The sequence below is a fragment of the Vespa mandarinia genome, chromosome 4 (assembly GCF_050613455.1).
Source record: "Vespa mandarinia isolate Hongniang chromosome 4, ASM5061345v1, whole genome shotgun sequence".
Lineage (NCBI taxonomy): Eukaryota > Metazoa > Arthropoda > Insecta > Hymenoptera > Vespidae > Vespa > Vespa mandarinia.
This window is the reverse complement of record NC_140813.1, coordinates 9475350-9497500: the sequence shown is the minus strand read 5'-3', so window position 1 is coordinate 9497500 and position 22151 is coordinate 9475350. Positions and strand designations below refer to the sequence as shown.

General features: G+C 34.1%; 1 protein-coding gene across 2 annotated transcripts in view; it reads left to right on the top strand.

Annotated features, from left to right (window-relative positions):
- LOC118443198 (uncharacterized) overlaps nucleotides 1-17937 on the top strand; it is a 510470-nt gene extending 492533 nt beyond the window's left edge. For both annotated transcript variants that reach the window (XM_085656601.1, XM_085656600.1), the window contains 7 exons: nucleotides 11596-11808; nucleotides 12449-14089; nucleotides 14675-14923; nucleotides 15223-15678; nucleotides 15943-16182; nucleotides 16357-16635; nucleotides 16932-17937. In XM_085656601.1, the coding sequence (XP_085512727.1) occupies nucleotides 11596-11808; nucleotides 12449-14089; nucleotides 14675-14923; nucleotides 15223-15678; nucleotides 15943-16182; nucleotides 16357-16635; nucleotides 16932-17122 (3269 nt within the window). In that variant the 3' untranslated portion in view covers nucleotides 17123-17937. The remainder of the gene's footprint in view (nucleotides 1-11595; nucleotides 11809-12448; nucleotides 14090-14674; nucleotides 14924-15222; nucleotides 15679-15942; nucleotides 16183-16356; nucleotides 16636-16931) is intronic.
- The last annotated feature ends 4214 nt before the right edge of the window (nucleotides 17938-22151 follow it).

Below are 22151 nucleotides of genomic sequence, written 5' to 3'. Positions count from 1 at the left end.
CCGCCATTTCTAACCTCGAATGTCGCCGAGGGACGAAGCCACGAGGGGCCGGAAAGTTTCGAGCGCTTCTCTCCTTTCCGTGATGGGGTTTAACGTTCCCGCAATTAATTTGATGCCTCGAACAATGCGGCCAGGTATAATCGTTCGGATTAATTACTGCAGAGTACGTTGGAATAATGAGAGAAAGAGAGAGAGAGAGAGAGAGAGAAAGAGAGAGAGAGAGAGAAAGGCAAAGAAGAGATAAAGGAAATCGTTGCACGCTCGAATACAACCTAACTTAATCTTGAAACTCATCCAATTTTCCAATCATCATTCTAATCATAACCTTGTTTTAACGAGAAAACCAAAGAGACAGACAAATGAAGAGAGAAAGAGGGAGAGAGAGAGAGAGAGAGAGAGAGAGAGACATGTAAGAGACAATACTATTACGACTTTAAATCGTAATTATGAAAATAATAATTAGTATTGATCAATGTTTCAAACTATTATCCGTGTCATTGAATACTAGCGAAACATAATAGTGATAAGTTGACCGTACGAATTGGAAACTAAAACCGAATAACGATGACAGTTCAATTAGACGGCGTTAATTGGAAACAAGATACAATTTCTGTTTGTGATCTCTATGTTCTATTATTATATTAATGCTATCGAAACCGTTTTTTATTTTGACGAATATTAATACATTTTGTTGTATTTTGTAAAAGGGGAAAGATAGAGATAGAGATAGAGAAAGAGAGAGAGAGAGATAGAAAGAGAGAAAGAGAAAATACGGAATTGTAAAAGGGCGCAATCGATACGTTTTTCATTATAAAAATCCAACGAGAAAATATAACCACTTGAGTTATAGAGTCGTAAACTCTGCATACATCATAAATCCCGTTAGATTACGCGCGCCATTTCACCGTCTCTCGTCAAGAATTCTTCTATCTCTTACTCTCTGTCTCTCAAAAATGATACTGCGTTTATGGAGACGATTCTTTCGGAAAAGAAAGCGGAAGAAAATCGTAAATCGTGATACGTGAAATAAGAGACTAGAGGTCTCTCCTTTAGTTTTCTCTAGAATGCTTGGTGATCGAAAGAAAATAAGAAAGTAAGAAAGAAAGACGAAGTTCTTAAACGAAAAAAGATATTCTTGTGTGTGTTTCCATCTCACTCGGAAACGACAAAGGAAAAATTTTTCACGTGGACTTCCTATCCTCTTTCTCCTCGAACAAACTCGATTCTCGATGAAATTCCCGTTTATATTCGAATTGCCGGTTGAAATTCTCTTGAAAGTTACTTGATCAAAATATATATAAAAAAAAAGAAAAGGAAAAAGAAAAAGGAAAAAGAAAGAGAGAAAGAAAAAGGAACGTACCTTATCTAAATAAACTAACGTACGTGCAACATCCTCGTTTCGGCAAATTCAAGAAGATGATCATAAACGTTGACGATTCGTCGTAACCTGCCAATTCTCGTCGTTTCTATTTTACCATGTCTCGTACGTGATGCTGTCTTGGCAAGAATGAGAATCATCGTTGTCCGACCATCCAAGATCCTTCGACTGGAAGTGATTCGAGTGTTCGAGGATTTCTCGAGACTGGTAATATGCAAGCAGAAGAAGAGAAAGAAAAAGAAGAAGAAGAAGAAGAAAAACTGGTCGAGGAGTGACGAAGGGTGGTGGAGAAAGAGGAAGATGGGCAAATGCAGAAGGGTGGTATTGGCCGCAATTTGGTTTCTTCTTCACGGACCGCCGACTGGACGAGGTGGTCCGTAAAATTGAGAGGGCCAAGATCATTTCCTTTTTTCTTTATTCCCCCTCTTATTCTTCTTACTACTTTCTCTTCTATCTCGTCTATCCGTACACATCGTTTGCTTCCTCTCGAAGAATTGCGAAAAAAGAAGGATTCGCTGAACTAATAAAGACTCGTATTCGTTTCTCAGTGCGTTATATGAAGAAAGAAAGAAAAAGAAAAAAGGAGAGAGAGAGAGAGAGAAAGAAAGAAAAAGAGAGAGAAAGAGTGAGTCACAATGCGCTTACGGAAACTATCTGCGAGCGAAGACTCCGGAATTCTATGAAGAATGGCTCTATCACTCTGAAAATTAACTTCAGCCTCCTCTTATTCTCTCTCTCTCCCTATATATATATATATGTGCGTGTGTGTGTGTATATATATAATATATATATATATATATCTTGGTATTCTCATCCTCCTTAACTTCTCGATAATTGGACGTTGGAATTGCAGGAGTAACGTGAGAAGAGAGATAGAAGAACTTATGTACGTCTGCAGATATACATATACTATACACCTATAAAGTGTCTTTCGTCCTTATCTTATTATCAAGGGTGGTTAACCTATCTCAAGTATTATTACAACTTCTGTCTTGTCTAGTATAAAATAATCGTAAAAGATAACGGCGGATATCCTGATGAATACTAAAATAGGTTTAACAACTCTGAGATTCTTTCAAAGTTATCCTTTCAAAACTTTCTTTTTTATTTATTTATTTATTTTTTCTTTTTTTTTCTTTTTTTTTTCTTTCATTTATCGTAGAATCCCTTATAATTTCTCGTAAAAGAAACAACGACGAATTTTCAAATAGTTAAGTCCAATCGTTCTAACAAGACGAATACGAAGAGTACGACGAGTACGAAGATCAAAACAGACGATTTTCGAAGTAATTACCGTTTGCGCGTATCGGTATTCGTTTGATTTTTCATCATTGAATGTGAGATGCAAGGAGACGCTTGTGGTAAAGTGAGGAAAGGGACGAGGCGAAATAAATGAGAAGAGAAATTCCTGTCACGTTCGAAGTAATCGCGATCTCGTACGCGTACAACCGAGCCGGTTTGGCATCGTCGATTTTCTCGTCTCTCTCGTCTCTCTCTCTCTCTCTCTTTTTCTCCCTCGAAAGGCGATCTAATGAAGAGCCAATGCAATTAATTTCCTGGCTTATTAAATAAGTAACTCGCGTCTACAGAATCTACCGTTTATTCTTCGTAAACGCTCTATCTCTTTCTATCGCATACTAGTAAATTGTTTTACTCTTTTTAATGGAATTTAAGTTGTTCGATGTCATTCTCTCTCTCTCTCTCTCTCTCTCTCTCTCTCTCTCTCTCTATCTATCTATCTATCTATCTATCTATCTATCTCTCTTTCTTTCTTTCTGTAACTCGCTCATTTCTATTCCTTTTCTTTTTCTTTCTTAGTAAACTTATTTTCTAGATATGTTAATATCATAGTATCTGAAAAGTAGATATACTATATTCGAGTTAACTTGAACTTAACTTCATTTCGTTATCTAAGCCTTTACGTTTTCTTTTACGTCGTTTACAGTCCATTCTAGTTTTGTTCTTTGCTTTCTCTCTCTCTCTCTCTCTCTCTCTCTCTCTCTTTCATTCGCTATCTTTCTTGTCTGTATTTCTTCCTTCTCTTGAGAACTCGATAATCCAGCCTGGTAATTATTGAAGTTTTCTTAGGCACTGAAAACTTGCGGCATCTTTCGGCCAATCCAAAGATAGTAATAAAGATAGAAAGAGAGAATTCCTTCTCTCTCTCTTTTTCTTTCTTTCTCTCTTTCTATTTCTTTCTTTCTTTCTCTCTTTCTCTTTCTTTCTTTTTTTCTCTCTTTCTCTTTCTTTCTTTCTTTCTCTCTTCTTCTTTCCTTCTTCTTCTTCTTCTTCTTCTTCTTTCGCTGATTCTTACTTATGTTCCGATTCAAGCTCTTCGCTAAGTCAAATTAATTGTAAATCAGATTCGCCGTTCATTCCGTTATTTACAACGGAGTCGTGATTTCGCGAAGCTCTGAGAAGTTTCCGCTTTGAAACGTCTTCTCGTATAAGAACCGTCCGCCGGCTTTAATTAAAGACTAGATTCGCGAAAGTTTCAAGATTAACGAGTCGGATCGTTTAATTCCAAAATGCTCTTATCGCCGTTCAAAAATTATGACGGCAAATCTTGCGTTTAATATTTCCGTTGACTCCGAAAAGTGAGAATATTTCGAGCGAGTTGTTTCACAAAGAAAAAAAAAAAAAAAAGAAAAAAAAAGAAAGAAAGAAAAAAGGAGAGAAAGAGAAAAAAAAAGTAGAACTGTCTAAAGTAACACAAATCAAACGGATAGAATCGTTAAAAACCATTTGGTTATTTTTTACTCATCAATAACGTTGCTGATCGATTATACGTCGCGGTCGTACATTGTACACTGTACTCAATTTTAACGGATGATGGTCAACGTCCTGGCCACCAATCGATATACACATACACATACGCACACTCACATGTATGTACACAATATGTACACAATTGACGACATCGAAGTCATATAAAAATTGGGAAAACGATGAAATTTTAACTACGATCTTCGTTAACACTTCGTTTAGACACGTTATGACGAAAGGAAATGAAATTATCGAATTTCAAGGATCGAAGGAAATTTCATTTATTCAAGATTCATTTTTTAAACTACTTTTTGCATAGAAGATCATCGTTAAACTTTACTAAAGTATTTAAAAGGTACTAGTTCGTTTTATGGGAACTCTTAGAAAAAATTTGTTTTGATTTATTCAAGACAAATATATTTATCACGTAGAGGTTATCGCGTAACAATGTGATCGCTAATTAGATTGTTTTGATTTCTTCTGTACTACGTTCTAACATTGTTTTGTTTAACGTCTCACGATCAGTCGTATCCAAGTTGTAGAAGAGTGAACATTAGGTAAATATTACGTATACGTGTCTTCTTTTTTTACGAATTTATTAACGTATATCAATGTATAACATATAATTATATCTATATATTGGTTCATTATATTTCATTTCTTTTATAATTGAAAACAGACGAGCCAAAATTATTGTTAACTTGATAAAAATTCAATATGATCTAATAGGGAGTTTGAATAAAAAAATATATTTAACATATATATATATATGTATATATTAAACGAGTTAATAGAAATAACGTTATATCTATAATCATTTTATCGATTTAAAATATCTGTAGATGAAGATAATGATCTTCATGATGATGAATTTCAACGTTGATTCGATATAACGACATACATCACGCATATCAACATTGTTTCGATTGAAGCACGTACGATTGAATGAGAATTGCGAATCAATGAAAATACAAGAGTGTAACGTGTGTATATATATATATATATATATAGCCCGCTATATACTCATAGTTATAGTAATTTCCCTTACATGAAATTTAACGATAAAGTATCGTTCCAATTATCGCTTGAGGAAATTAACGAAATTATTTGGATTATTAAGTAAAGTTCATTTCTTAATTTTGTTCGTCGTATGCGTCTGCCTGCTTTGCTCTCGAATTATCAAATGGTGAAGAGATCGAAAGATCGTGATCTTTGCAAGTAAGGTTTTATCGTACAGTCGAAAGAGGGAAAAGTAGAAAAGAGAAGATCACCGTTAGAACGAGTCAAGTAGAAGAAGAGGAAAGTGAGGAAGGCAAGTAGTCGTTAAGAAAACGACCCGTGAGTCTTTCTCTTCCTTCGTTCTGAAGAATTAGTCGTGGTCCATTGCTCAGCACCATTTCGTCGGGAGCCACCCGGTATACCAGAACGACGCTTTTCTTTAATTGCTCACTGCAAAGTAGATCCAAGGAAGAGAAAGAGAGAGAGAGAGAGAGAGAGAAAAAGAGAGAGAGAGAGAGACAGAAGCGGTAGTTACCTATCCCCTCGTAAAACTTATGAGCATGCTTTTGGTAAACTTCAACGTTCTGTTGCGCTGAAAAGTACTCAATGCAACGCAACGTTTCACATTGTAAAGTATACCTATTACAAACGTAAAATTATTATATTTATTGTTATAGCATAAAATCTTACTTCATATTCAAATACATCTACTCATTTGATTATATCATTGAATAAAATTTATTTAAATTTTAATGAGATATAAATAAAGAGAAAAAAAAGAATAGAAAATTATAATGAGTAGTAATTAAAAACTTTTTTATATAAAATTTATAACCAATGTCATTAGTATTGAATTGATGCAAAAGTTCGTCCCACTTTTTATACAAAACTTAAAGAAAAATTTTACTTACTAAAAATAGTAATTTTATTTATTGAAAATAGTAAATAAAATTTTTTTTTCAATTTTTAGATAAAAAGTGGAACGTTTCTTTGCATCAAATCAATAAAAATATGGAACACGATAGATAGAAGAAAATATTGTTTATTTATATTAAATTTTAAAAACATCTCCGAATATTGTATTCTCTTTTAATGAATTTTTAGACGATAGTTTAATCTTCCATTTCAAAAAAGAAAAAAGAATCTTTTCGTTATCCAAGAAACGTTCTTGGTGAGCATGCCAAGATGAGGAAGAAAAGCTTTCTAGTGGAAGTCGCACCATCTCTCCGTTCTATTATTCTTCTTACCATTTACGAATCTACGTGGAGCATTTATTTTGGTGAACGTACGACCGCGTAAAATACGCCGACTTTGTCTTCTCGTGTTCCCTCCGGACCTTCTTACCTAAGTAGAGGCTCCGTGTTTTCACTTTAATACGAGAGATCCGAGCATTCCTTAATTTTCTTCTTCCTCTGACACTTTGTTTCCATCTCCGTTTCCTTTAAATGTCGCCACGTTGATGTTGCAACGCCACGAGACTGCGACAACGGTATATATTGTACGAATATTTTTATATATTCAAGTAAAGTATTTGAAAAATTAAAATCTTATTAATCTTCAATACAAATCTGAATAAATTAAAATAATAACAATGACGTTGTCGTTAAACTTCAGTAAGTTCAATTGTTATATCATTATTTTTAATAGATCCTATAGATTCATAAAGAAGTCACACACATATTTTTGAAATTATTAATTGTCCACTACGATATAGACTGCTATTTTCGGGAAAGAAGAAGGTTCACGATTGAAATCTTCAACCGTGGAGGTCATTCAAATAACCTTCCTCGGGTTATAGAAATTCAATAATGTTACAGAAATCGTGAGAACCAAAACAAGACCAAGAGAGGGAAAGAGAAAGAGACAAAGAGAGAGAGAGAGAGAGAGAGAGAGGAGGGAGGATAGAGAAAGATAGAAAGAAAATACACTGTGCGGTTTCACAGGCATTGAATTTCCCAGCACGATGATATAAATATAATAACACTAGTCACGTTCGATTTCATTCGAAAGTAGCATCGATCACATATGTACTAATGTGTGTGTATATATATATATATATATATATATATATATATATATATATATATGTCAGAGAATTTTACGAAAACGTTATCTCCCTCGAGAAGGGACATGCATTCTAGCCCCTCGACGTCGTTTCGAAATAGCGAAACAGATCTTTTTTACTGCTATCCTTATTTTCCTCTCCGTACACGTTTCTTGGGAGCCGAGATTCGTGGACTCCTTGTCTTCTGTCACGGCTTACAGATTTCTTTTATTTTTCTTTTATACTTTTTTTATTTCTTTTTTCTTTCTTTTTTTTTTTTTTAGTTTTTTTATATTTCTTCTTTCTTCTTTTTTATTTCTCATCTTCACCCCGATCGTACGACTACGATATATATATATATATATATATATATATATATATATATATATATATATATAAGTTTCTACATATTTCTAAGCACGTTTTTGGTGACATATGGAAGCTTAAAATCTTATTCTACATAAATTTCCTATTTTCTTATACGTTATAGATTATAAATCGACTTCATAATTTTTTACTTTTATATTTTAAAATCGCGTTATGATTATTATCTTTATTATTATTATTGATATATTAAAATATCTTTATAAGTTGTTATACAACTATAACAATGAATAAGATATATCTAAATCGTAATTTTTTTCCGAAAGTTATAACAATTGTATAAAAAAAAAAAAGACGTATCAAGTATAGAATTAAAATCTCATAGAAATATAATTTTCAGTAAATCGAGCATAGAAGAAGAGGGTGTGGCGGATCTTAAATGGCGGTGTCACATCCATTACACGTCTATATATTTTCCGGTCTCCGGTTCGTCCTACCTTCCTTCGTGCAAGATTTCTCTTCTTTTATTTCCTAAGAGTTTCCGTGTTCTTTTCCGCTCATCGTCTTCTCCTTTTCTCGTCGGCTGATGCCAGCTAGCAAGCCAGCTAACTGGCTGCTAGTGCTGCTGCTGCTACTGCTGCTGCTGCCGCTGATGCTGCTACGCGGCACAGATGCCGGCAATATTACTTGCTCTGGTCCCTTTTATGGATATTGCCACGCGACTCTGCTACTATATCTTTGCGTTCGTATGCTCGTATATGTAATAGTTTAATAATGTATATATACTGCGACAACCTTACTTTACACACACATACACAATTATATATAAAAGCTGTATAGCTACTTTCGAATAAAGTAACACGAAGTTTCACATGAAATGAGAATATGAAGATAGCTTTCTAAAGTAACAATGATATTCCATTGATAGGGTTCATTTTCTCGATTTATTTTTAACATAAGATACAATTTTTCAAATAATTTTATATGATATAATACAATTTTATTATTTTTCGATTGGATATTCAATAGAAATATTAAAAATTTTATTATGTAAATTTTTGCTCCGTCGATTATTTTTTTATGTTCTCGATTTTTTTTCTCTCGTTAACGATACGATCTTTTAAATAGTTCGTTAATAGGCTCAATTGGTCGATGTCATTTCGTTAGATATTCAACGAGAATATTTGCAATTTTATGAATAAATTTTTGTCTTTCGAAGTTTTGGTCGCTTCAAGATTTTCTAACACTTTGTAGTCCTTTACTACAGGGGTGAGACGATACTTGATTATCCCGACAACTTGCTATCTCATGAATATTAATAACTTTTTCTTTTTCATTTATTTAGAGAATCTAAATTGGGGATTTTTAATTAACAGTGATAGTTAATAACGTTAAATCTCTTTTATATACATATACATATATATATATATATATATATATATATATTATATTAAGTAATATTATATTAATAAATATAAATATTATATTAAGAAACTTTCCGTTCCTATAAGAAAAATTTTATATTATCTTTGTTCTTAAAACGTAGTATCTTTTTTCCTAGCTATAAGACGAAATTTTCTAAGATCCAAAATAAAACATTGAAGCATGTAGAAGTATACTCGAATATTAATCAAACAGCAACGAGTACAATTTGTACTTCAGGAATATAAACTAAAGGAAGAGTGTCCTCTTACTTGTTGTCCATATCTTTTACGAGCGACTTCTCGCGAACAAGAAGATACGAGGAGCCGTCCAGCGGAGACAGTAAAAGACTAATTGGCACTTTACGAAGAAGATTATCTAAACAACTTATAATAATCGTTTAGAGAAGGAGACACAATTTTTCTCGTTAAATCTCTTGACTCGAGACGGAAGAGGTTGGATATGATCGTAAAAAAAATTATGTCGACTGCAGCTGGTAAAAACCCGAGGTCGAGTATAAAGGCAAAAAGAAAAAAAAAAGAAAAAGAAAGAAAGAAGGAAAGAGAGTGAAAGATAAATTCAAAAAGAAAAAGAAAAGTTTTATAAGTTCTGGTAAACGATATTTTTAATACCACTTTCGTGTTAATAGTTTTTTTTATGATTTCAAGGAAACCCTTAAAAAAGATATATATATATATATATATATATATATATACATATATATATATGTACGTATATATGTTTTTAATGAAAATGTAATAAAGATAGGATCATGTAGTACTTCTCGAAACTTTTTAATTATTCTTAATACTTTTTAAAGAGATCACAAAATAGATTAACTTTTTATAATTATCTACGGACACTTCGATAACCTCCTTTTGCCATCTTTATGTTCTAATATAATATTCATCATGGAAATTTATGTATATTTAATTAGACGTATCCATCGTTATTATGCATATAACGTCCATTTTCATACTTTGTAATTTTTTAAAGTAAACGATTTACTTATTCTCATATATAATAGTATTTGCAGAAAAAAAAAGAGATTTATTTTCATGTTTGTTCCGATATATACAGATATAAACAATTTATGTTAAATTTATATCTTCCCATATAGAAGCTCAATTTAACGAACTCATTCGAACCGATCGTGCATCTTTAAATGTATACCTGTGAGTTTGCGAGAAGCTCTTTTTACGAATCACAGGATACGCGCACTATCGATCGTTCCCTCTCCATTGAGCTTCCTCTGTCTCTCCGTACCTCATTTCACGACGTGACTTCTACCAGCGTGCAAGGATAGGATATATGAACAGAGTTGAATGCAAGAGAGTGAGAGATAGAGAGAGTGAGAGAGAGAGATGTCATCGCAAGTGCATAACTTTATGAGTCCGTTATCCACCTTTCGACCCCATCATACATTAAAAGTTATCCAAAAAAGCGTAAAATTAACTCTAGACAATTTTGATTACATTTTTATGCAAATTATAATCGTAAAAATTGGTTCAATTTATGATTTAATAAGCTCTGATAAAGCTGTACTGTGATAAATTGTGATATCAAAGATTTTTATTTTTTTTTTATTTTTATTAGAAATTAATTTGAATATTCTAATTTTTTAGTTTTTTATTTTGTTTTTTTTTTATGAGGTTTATTGTTAAATCATAAATAAAAAGATCTCTAAGAAGCTAAAACACTGAATCATCTTTTTCTCTTTTTTTGTTATCGTTCGAAAATAATTTTTGAAAATATTAATTTTTCAAGGGACTCTCCAGCATTGAATCTATAAAAGAAAAAGGTCTGTTTAACGTTCTTTTTTGTCATTTGAAAATAATTCTTTGAAAAACTTTTGACATTGAAACTGAGTTAAAAAACAGACAGATTTATTCTTTGATTTAGCTAATTGAAAATAATTTTGAAATGTCTGATTGTTCAAGGATTCCGATATTGAATTTACAAGCAAACAAATCTTAGAAACTTGAACCCAGACCAGTCTAAGCATAGCGAAACATAAGATCGATTTTCCCGTAATTGTGCTTTTACCTTGATCACTATTTACAACCAAGTTTCGCATTACCTTGATTATTCGCATCTCGATTCGTGGCCGGTACCGAGCCGTACTACGAGTTGTACGAGGTGTACTATATCGGGAACGCGATAGCGTAGAGATAGTACACGGGCTCTATCTCCAGCGAGGTATCTTTCGACGTTTTATCGCCGTCGTAATTCAGCTCGAGACAGCTCGCGAATACCTTGGGCCTCAGCCGGACCAATTTACTGCACTCCGTTTTGTCGATACTCCTGCACGCATCCCGTACTCTTGTTCATTTCCGAAACGAGTATTGTTTCTTCTAATCCAGGAAATAAATAAATATTCGATAAGAAAGACAAACAATTCTATTTTTTGTCTCAACGGATTACGTCTCTTTAATTATGTAAATAAACAAAAAAAAAAGAGAATAGACAAAGAAATATAGATATACATTTTTCTTCTTTTTTTTTTTTATAAATTACTTAAAGACAAATTATGCATTTATATAAATAAATAAAAAAAACGTAAGTATATCGAATTTTTTACACAATTCTTATTATTTTCTTTACAATTTTTTCTTAATTGAAGTTTAATGATCGATAAACGTGTCATTCGGTTCATTTACAGATTCAGAACAATCACCGGCCGTTTATCTGAGAGACGATCCATTGTTCGGTACATTGCAGTTGCAACAACACAGTGAGCTCCGAGCTCCAACTGCGGAACGTGCAGCTTTTTATCTCGACGCAGCAGTTGCCGGTCGTCAACGAGAAGATGGAGATGCTCACATGCTCTATACTTTACACGTGTATCAGTATAGCGTCGCTGGCAAGGGTGGTGGTACGTAAGCTGTTATAAATCTATCAAAAATATTATATTGTTGTAGCTAAAAAAAAAGATAAATCGTCTTTATTCATTTAATATGATCTACTGACTGAAAACATTTTCCTGCTAGATATCGGTAGTGAATTTTAAAAAATATACCAAGAATTCTATATAAATATACTCTCACTATCATAAATATTTTCTTCATCATTTACGTCAATCAAATTATTTCTTTCAAAAATTTTCTATTACTGTTAAAAAAAATGTCAAAATTTTCTAAATAACTTTTTTCTAATTTTATCATCGATGAAAAATATTTTCAATCCGCAAAATATCACACAAAATTGTCATCGCATCATTAAAGCAATATCAAAGTAAACTGTGCATGCTTGTAAGTTTAGTGACGATAAATTATGGTTCATATACTATTATGAATGCGGTAATAACGGCTCTTATTAAATGCAAAATGTTAATTAAAAATTACAATGGAGTCATTATTTTTATTTCACTTGAAAAAGAAAAACGAAAACTGAGAATAATATTAAAAATTACATTAACGTAGTTCGGTAGAAAAGAAAGAAAAACTTTTCAAAATATCTTAAAAGACGAATAGTACGTGATATAGAAAGATAATTTCATTAACTTCGTTTAATAGTCGCCGGTGGTAGAAGCAGACTACATCTCATGGACCTTGGTAATTCCGACCGTGGCAAATCGTCCGGTGGAATACCACTTTCGGGTCTGGGAAATATTCTCTTAGCCATTTTCAACGGACAAAAGCACTTGCCGTACAAGGAGCATAAGCTAACCCAATTACTGAAGGAATGTCTCGGCTCGTTAACGTGTCATGCGGCAATGATCGCCCACGTATCTCCGAATGCACAACATTATACCGAGACTCTAACGACCGTACAGTTGGCATCGAGGATTCATCGAATGAGACGTAGGAAAATTAAGTTTGTAGGTGGTGGTACGCAGGGTACCGGAAGTGGTGGTAGCTCAGGCGAGGAAGCAGCCAGACAGAACAGCGAATGTGATCCAAGTTCGAGTGATCTTTCAGCAGATACTGTAATCTACGTTGGTCCATCTGCCGATGACGCAACCGATGGAGAACATCCACCGGTTTACATTCCAAGTTTGAATTCCGGTGACAATCGTTGTGCTATGGGTAGAGTTCTTCGTGGTTCAGCAGCTGAGAGACCTAGTAAGATACCTGAAGAAAGAAGTCCGGCACATAAGGCTACGAAAATAGCGAAAACTTTAACACAAACAGCTTCGAAACAAACTTCACCTGCTCACAGTGCTACGCCAAAAGCTAGTCCAGCGAGAAAGATATCTTCGAGCAAGGTTTCGAGTTCAAAGGTAACTGACTCGCCGAGTAGTAAGATTCCGGTAGCCGCTTCGAGTGGTGCTTCGGATGAGCAATGGATAGATGGTCCAAGAATTTCAAAATCAAAGGTTGCCGAGGCTAGACATATGTTGAAAGATTCTCATCATAAACGAGAAACTTGGATAGACGGACCGATGCAATTGACTGGTCCCCCTCTGTTACCACTTCATACTCAACAACAACATTCGTCCGGCTATGGATTTATGGATAGCCATAAGAAAAGTATGATAAGGAAATGGGTAGAAAATCAGTCGTCCCAAATTCAAAGATCTAAACACGCTCAGTCACGTATGGAACCATTAAAAGGTACTGGACAATCTTCTCAATTTAAAGAAATGACGACGTTCAAAAGTTGTTCTGCTACTGTTGACGACGACGATACCTCTTTATCAACCGCTGAGAGTGATAGTCTGAAAGCTAACGAAATCGAAGACATCACTGAGAAACTCGGGGCTAAACTAAATCTTCTCAACGTTAAGTCAAATACCGATTCGGGATTAGATCTCACAGCTAGCCCAGTTATGGACGATAGCATTGATAGAGGAAAGTTAGATCTTCCGGAGGATGAGGATGACGATGAAGAAATAGTTGTACCACCCCCTTTACCTCTGATCGAACCTCTTAGCAATGGAGTTAGCAGAGAAGTCTCCATGGAAAGTTTGAATCTTTCTCACAAGGACATTGTACTGCCATCTAGACACTCACTCTCATCAGAAGACGAAATCTTAGAAATTGTTGAGGTTGAAGATTTAGAACCCGTGCCAATGCAGGACTCCTGTCTTCAAGTCACAGAAGAGGACATTGCCATGTGTATGGGCGAAAATCCTTTACCAGAAAGCGATCAAGAAGAACATCCTCTGAGAATCCTAAGCCAAGAGAATCTCACGGTTGTCTCTACGTTTACTGGTAAGTTAATCTAAATCTAAATTTTTTTATAACTTGTTATTCCCCCGCTCTGGTTTAATTCTCTAAATCATCTAAGAAAATTAAAAAAAAAAATAATTGCGTTAAAAAAATAATCGAAAATACCATAGAACAAGGAAAAGATTCGGATATATTGATTTCGTTAATCTGTAATACTTTGATGTGGAAATGGAATCTAATAAAGATTTTATCTTTAACTTAAACCTAAAAAGAAAGTTAATGTACTAAAAATTCACTTTCTTCGTTATTAAAAAGATACTATAATTCTCAAAGCCAACGGTTAAATACATTTTGTAACTTTATATGATGTCAGTCATTGGATCTCTTGACCAGTGTCCAGTAAAGGACACTAATGTCCAAAGAAAGAGAAAGAAAGATGGAGAAACTAAGTTAGATGTAATTACTTATCCATCTCAGAGAGTTTTCTTTTATTTCTTCTTTCGTCCTTCATCTCTTTCTTTTCAAAGGATACATACGGACAGACGTACTTTTGCTCTTATCCACTTTCCTATCCTAAATGCGATACGTACGAAGAGACATGAAAAGAAAAATAAAAATCCTTTTCAGACTCAATGTCGGTAATGTCAGATACGGAACGCTACAGATCTCATTACCCACCGCCTGTTGGTGCTGGTGTAATGCCGAGGCCGTATTTCGACCACGAGGATTTCTTGGAACAAGAGACCAGGCACAAGTTCGATCAATTGGCACGACTTCACGAGCTCTACCAGAGCAAGCTAGCTCTTGCTAATGTCTCGAATTCAGCGACGTATCAAAGGGAGAATTCGTCCACTGTGAATTCCCGAGAAGCTCCATGTAAGTTATATTTTGTTAACATTTGAACAAGATAGAATAAAAAAAGAAAAAAAAAAGAACAAAAATTCTTTTAAAATATCCAATGGAAGATCAGCCGTTTTGTTTGGAACAAGTTCGAATATGTGAGTTGGCGTTGTTTTTGTTTTTGAAAAATTATTTTTTAATTAACATTTTATCGCTTCATCGAACACTTTAACATACATATAACAGTCCAAGCTGTTTTCGTTACTAACACTTTACGAGCTGCCAGGCCTAATTGTTCTACAGCAAGAAACAAATTAACGCAGGACAAATTCCAGCCGCCACCGTCTTCCGTCCGCCATCACGCTGTCAGTCATTGTCCCTTACGGACGTCTTATTCAACGACAATGCGAGCAATCATGGTAGTATCTACAGCGAGCCTGCATATATAGCTGGAAAGTCCGATCAAGAGAAGATATGTGACAATTGTCGTCAAAGTATGTCAAGACCAGCGACAGCATTTTATTGGTACCCAAGTAGCGTCGCTCATCTTGCCAGTCCAAGAAGATACTGCGGTAAATTAGGCGAGTGCAATATATCTAGTCTGAGGCATCCAGACGGTGCTTCGAATCCTAATTTAAAGGAAGAAATCGAAAGGATACCTGGGAACGGTGCTTCGGGCTCGGATCCTGAGGAGGAATACATTGAGGCAAAGAAACTCTTTACTGCGGCGGAGAGATCGGAAAGAACGATTACGGGCAAATCTGATATCGAGGAGGACGTTAAAATTCAAGGTAAAAAAAAAAAATCATCGAAGCTAACGAATATTTAATTAACTCTAAAGTGTAACATTTTTTCAACATGTTCTCAAACTCGTGAAAAATCCTTTCAGAAGAATATAAAATCTCGGATTTAATACGTTAACGCCATCGTGTGCTACTATCAATTTCTATTTTTTTTTCTTTTCCATTATTTTATATCGATTTTACCGTGTCCCATTGTCAACGTGTTAAAGAATATTTCTTCGAATTGTACATCTTCTTTCTTTCTTCTTTCAGCACCATCCTCCGGTAGAATGCAACGAAAAATTCTAAGTCTTGGCTCTTCGTTGGGTCTCAACAAAGAGGGTTACGAATCTGACGCCGACTCAGCAGCACGGGCAGCTAAATTGTCACCGGCTACTTTATCCAGACATCGAGCTGAAAGTTCAGGATACGACAGTGTTGTAAGGGACAGTGAGACCAGCAGTATCGCTAGTGATTCTTCTAGGCAAACCAGTGCTCTTCAAGAACATCAAGGTAATTAGCTCCGTGTCTATTCGAGATTGACAGACCTAAAAGAAAGAGATATCGTCGATAGATAAAGGGAAAAGTCGACGAAAAAATCCTCTAAAATTGCTCCCCCCGTATGATGTTGTTCTTCTCAGGTGGCGCACTGGGCGTTCTAACCTCGACGTTGTGCGGGTGTTTCAGCGGTGGAACGGCGGGTGGCAGGGCGCGTGCTCCGGGCACGACTTCACTCTCAGCAGGTGGCACGGCATCCGGTCGAGCCACCACTGCTGCCACCGGGAATACTCGTTTACACAGGCGAGGACGTGGACATCCTGGACAAGCGCGCGCGATTGCGTTCGGAGCCACGTGGCACGATGTCCAAGATACACAAACTGCGACTGCGCCAGCGCCTTCTTAGGCACGAACTCAGAGACGCCAAGAAGCGGTTGATGGTTCCCGACTGTCGTTGGAGTTACGAATGTTAGTAATTTATCTCTCATTCATTCCCATATTCATTTAATATTAAAATTATTAATTCGTCTTTATTACTGTCTGTCAATTTGACTGTTTCTTAAAAAAAAAAAAATAAAATACTACATTAGTTATTATAATTTTAATTTACATTATTCTATTACTAGTGATTTTGATAATCGCAAAAAGAAATTTGAACATTATTTTGATAATATTAACGTTTAACACTTTCAATGAGTTATTATTGTTTGTTTTTATTTAGCAAGTAAATCTTTAAATAATCTCATTATTGTTGATTGTTTCAGTGCACGTGGAGGACAGTATGGACTGGCGTGACCCGTCCTTTCTCGAGGCTCTCGAAGCTGAAACTTGCATACTCCAGAAACGAGTAGAAGCTTGCAAGAGTCATGTCCTCTTGGTCACCTGTTTCGATTTCTGTCCTCAACGCTCCTCAATGAGTAACGTCGCTTCACCGCAAGAAATAAATATCACCTAACGTAGATTCGGATCAGCGCGTACGACCGCGTGCTGATCGATACCGATACCGGTTAACCATCTTAACATGCGTCTTCTAATCTACCTACGATCGAATTTGTTTTCTATGATTCGCTAAGTTGGAGATAGAGTTATTAAAAGATAGAGAAGAGAAGAGACGAGCGAGGTCGTCGAATAAAATGCGTCACCGACACCGACGCCGATGTCGCTCGACTCCGTCCAAAATAACTATTATGGTTAGTCAAAAAATCGTCGTATCCTCGTCTTACCATCGCTTGTCATTGTTATCCTTTGTCCAGTTTAAGCGCTACAGGAAAAAAAAAGAAATGGAAAAAAAGAAAAAAGAAAGAGGTAGAGAGACAAAGAGAGAGAGAGAGAGAGAGAGAACTGCCTCCTCGATATTTTAACCTTTCAATTACGAAATCACGAAGAAAGAAAATCGCTTTTTCGCGAATCGATCTCATATTTCTCAATCGTCTATAATTAATCTTTGAAACATTGAATTTACCTTTGAATATTAAAGAGCGCGTTTACCAACATACGATGACCTTGCTTGCTTTTTGTAGATGAAAGGTTAAAGGGACGGCATTGTACACACATGTACACACCGGTAAATATACCTACGTACGCGCACACGCACGTGTCTTCTTATTGGAGTTGTTAGAGACTATATCGAATATATATATAAATATATATATATTATATATAAATATATAAATAGTATATATCTATGTATTCGCGTTACGATTTCTCGACGTTCGAATTTCCTCGGTTCCTTTTTAAATGGCGTACGTCGAGTTTCAAATGACTCCCCACAATCGAGATAGATAAAAAAATGTTATTATTATTATTATTATTATTATTATTATTATTATTATTATTATTATTATTATTACTATTATTATTATTATTATTACTATTATTATTATTATTATTATTATTATTATTATTACTATTATTATTATTACTATTATTATTATTATTATTATTATTATTATTATTATTATTATTATTATTATTATTATCAATATTATTATAATTATTATCGTAATCATTATTATTACTATTAGTATTAATATTATTATTATGGATTATTGTTACGAGATGTAGAGAGCGCTCGACAAGCGATTATATATAAATGTTTATATTTAATTTATTCATTTTTAACGTACAAAAGATAGGTGCTGCGTTTATTATCGTTCTTAATGCGTGTATCGTTCGTTGCACTTCGCGTTTCAAGTAAATAAAAATTTAAAGAAAAAAATAAAAAAATAATAATAATAAAATAAAAAAAAAAAAAGAAAATAAACTCGCACTGCCGTTGATCGACCGATATAATAATGATAATCATTGCCGAAAGCCTTTCGACGAACATAAAGTAGTGTTTGGTAAATTTTATTACGAACGAACGGACGCGCTATTGCGTCCTTTTCCTCGTATCGTTCGTTCTAGTCGCGTTTAAAGGCAATAATATAATCGATGAGATCCGTACTGTCATACTGTCAATGATAAAAAAGAAAGAAAAGAAGGAAAAAAAAAGTAGAATGAAAGAAAAGAAAAAGAAAGAAAACAATATATGACTTCCAATAATACAAAGACTGCCGGCGAATAGGCCGAACTTTTTAGCGTTTCAAAACGATGAAGACAAAGAGAGACGATCGATTTACTATCGATTTACTATAAAATACATTCTTCAATGAGATTATTTAACGGGAAACTTATGCGATTAGAAAACGTGCCATGAAAAATGTGGAGTGGTCTTTTCTAATCGAGAACTCGATTGTTTCTTCCTAATGGTAAAAATGAAATAAACGAAAAAAGAAAAATAAAAGAAAAAAAAATAAAATACATAAATACATAAATAAGCAAAGGAGCAATGTATAAATATCGAAGTTCGATCGCCATCATCATTAAGATTCCGATTCATGCTAATGTAGACGAGTCGTAGATATAAAATAGAAAACTCCCAACGAGCCACATGCTACTGCCAAAAGAGAGAAAGAAAATTAAAAAAAAAAAAAAAGAGAAAAAAAAAGAAAAAGAAGAAAAAACGGAAAGAACGAAAAGAAAACGAGAGCACGATAAAATCATTTTTTGTACGATTTAAGAATTAATGTGAAAAAGATTAAAGTAAGAAAAATGAAGAAAAGAAAAAAAGAAAAAAGAAAAAATTAAAAAACTGCGACCGCAAGCGAACTAATTAAGATATACACGCACGTTAATTCAACATATTATCGTAGCTTTAATTGTTATCGACAGTTATCGCACTTCGTAGGGTTCTGTAACTTCACGTAGAAAGACGCTGATCGTGGTGAATTAAGAAAGAGAGAGAGAGAGAGAGAGAGAGAAAAAGAGAGAGAGGAAGGAGAAAAATAATTACGAAATTGCGTTTGTAAAAATGAAACTCGTAAGACACATGTAAGAAAGAAAAGACGTTTTCGATAAACAAGAATAAAAGAATAACAGAATAAAAGAATAAAAAATAAATAATAAAAATAAATAATAAAAAAAAGATAAGAAGAAGAAAGTCAAAAGAAAAACAATTAGATTAGTTAAGAGTTCTTGAAAATATCGACGTTGTGAATATGTAAGAGAAAACACAACGTTCGGGGTTAAGAAGTAGACGGTCTCGAAGAGAAGGGAGAGAATGAAAATAGGCGGGATAAAAATAAATCGGTATACCAGTAGGCAGTTAAAATGCAAAAATAGAGATTCCAGTATTCGAATGCGTGTCGCGGCGAACCGAGATCCGATAACTATCAAAAACATCCCCTCTTTTTTCGTCATAATTTTCGTTTCGCATATATCTACCTCTCTTCAATTTTCCTTCGTGCATTATGTATGTATATACAAGAATAATGTATCTATGTATGTATGTACGTATGTATGTATGTATGTATGTATGTATGTATGTATGTATGTATGTATGTATGTATGTATGTATGTATGTATGTATGTATGTATGTATGTATGTATGTATGTATGTATGTATGTATGTATGTATGTATCTATGTATGTATGATCGAATAAGCAGGTATGCTCGATTAAAAAAAAAAAAAAAAAGGAAGAAAAAGGGGAAAAAAACAAAAAAAAAAGTTAACTAATCGTAAGAACAAATTCTTCGATTGGATGCTTCTTCGAGCTTTGAGCCTGAAATTCGAATTTTTGTTCCACCCATTTTTTTTTTTATTATACATATAAACACACAAACACACACACATATATGTATTTTATATTTTCAGAAGAAAAATGTAATAATCACGTATGTAAGATAAAGAAATTTCGATTTGACCCACGTAAATATCTATAAGTACGCAAGTAATTGTGTAAAGAGTATTAGACACTAGTGGGGATGTAATGAAAAAGAGAATGGTGGGGTTTGATGAAGAAGAGAATGGTGGGGGATCGCTGGTTAAAGTCATGGATCTATCGTTGAGACGTGCGCAGTTTTATTTCGACCTTGGTCCTTGTTACATTTACTCACATGACCCACGTCCTCGATATAAACAAATCCTTGTTAACAAATATCAAGATAGTACAATAACGATAAGCAATGATCTCTTTGTTATTTTTCTTAATAACAGATTTCTATTAGTAAAAGGCCGGTATTGCATGCAATGAAATCAGCTAACTTTCTTCATAAGAAGAAATCAACTCTTTCATTGTTAAAAGTTTTAGATTTATCTTTATTCGAATGAATAAACGAACGAAGGAACAAACAAACAAACAAACAAACGAATAAACGAACGAACGAACGAACGAACGAACGAACGAACGAACGAACGAACGAACGAACGAACGAAGGAACGAACGAACGAAGGTGATATATAGATCTCCCGATCGATATTTTTCTACGTTTTTTACATTATGATTTTCATGAACGATCTCGATCTCCAGGCGAGGGCTTCCAGAAAATTGAAAAAGAAAAAAAAAGAAAAAGAAAATATTTCTTCCATCTTGTCGAAGGACAGCCTAAAATTTTTGAAACTTACAATTTCCGTTCTCCCGTCATCGCCGTACGCGCGTATCTCGATCGGAAAGCCACTGCCAAGAGAGCGTGTGTCGAGTCCATGTACCGTGAAAAAGAAAAAGAAAGAAAAAAGAACGAAATACTAGTATATAACAAACAATGAAACGTTCTAAGGAATATGATAACGATATCGATTATTTGATTGAAACGATAGAAACGATCTATAACGTCCCACTGATCAAAACCACGCGTCTCTGTATATATATTATACTACTTGTATCATATTTATATTTTATATGTACAAATTAGCTATGTAATTTCTTGTAATAAAGACGAATTTGCAACGTAGATCATCGTGAGGAAAATTGAAGGATTCAAAGAGAAAGAAAGAGAGAGAGAGAAAGAGAGAGAGGGAGAGAGAGACGGAAGAAAGAAAAGAAGCATGGTAAAAACCTTTTCATTTAGTATTTTCTTTTCAAAACAAATTTGAATCTAATTTAATGGAATTGAATCGATATATACTAATGTAGTTTCAACTGTATGTATTTGCTAATGAAGTTTGTCTCTTACAACGAAGATAAAAATACTAATGAATAGTTGGAAAATTGAAAAGTCGAAGAACGAAATGATGGAATAAAGTAAAATCGTGTTTTCTCTTCTCTTTTTGCGTAAGAAACATTCCACGTATGGAAGAAAAATAAAATAATGTAAACAAACGTTTATTCTCGATCACGCCCAATTAATTCCCATCTGAATATTTTCTCGTTTCTTCTTTTTCTTTTTTCTTTTTCCTTTTTTTTTTCTTCCCCCCAATTATCGTTACAGGTACTAAAAGGTACGGAAGATATAAAATTATCTAAGAAAAGAAGACATGTCTACGAGGAGTTAATGAAGATCAGAGATTAGACTGCTCCTTAGATATTCGGGACGTAAAGTGGATTATCCTTGGAACTGAGTTAGGCCGAGCAACGAGCAGGATCGATGATTACCGTAATTAAAGCCATAAAATCAGGGCCGATGATACGTATCGTATCATGTAAGGCCAAGAAACTTAGGCACT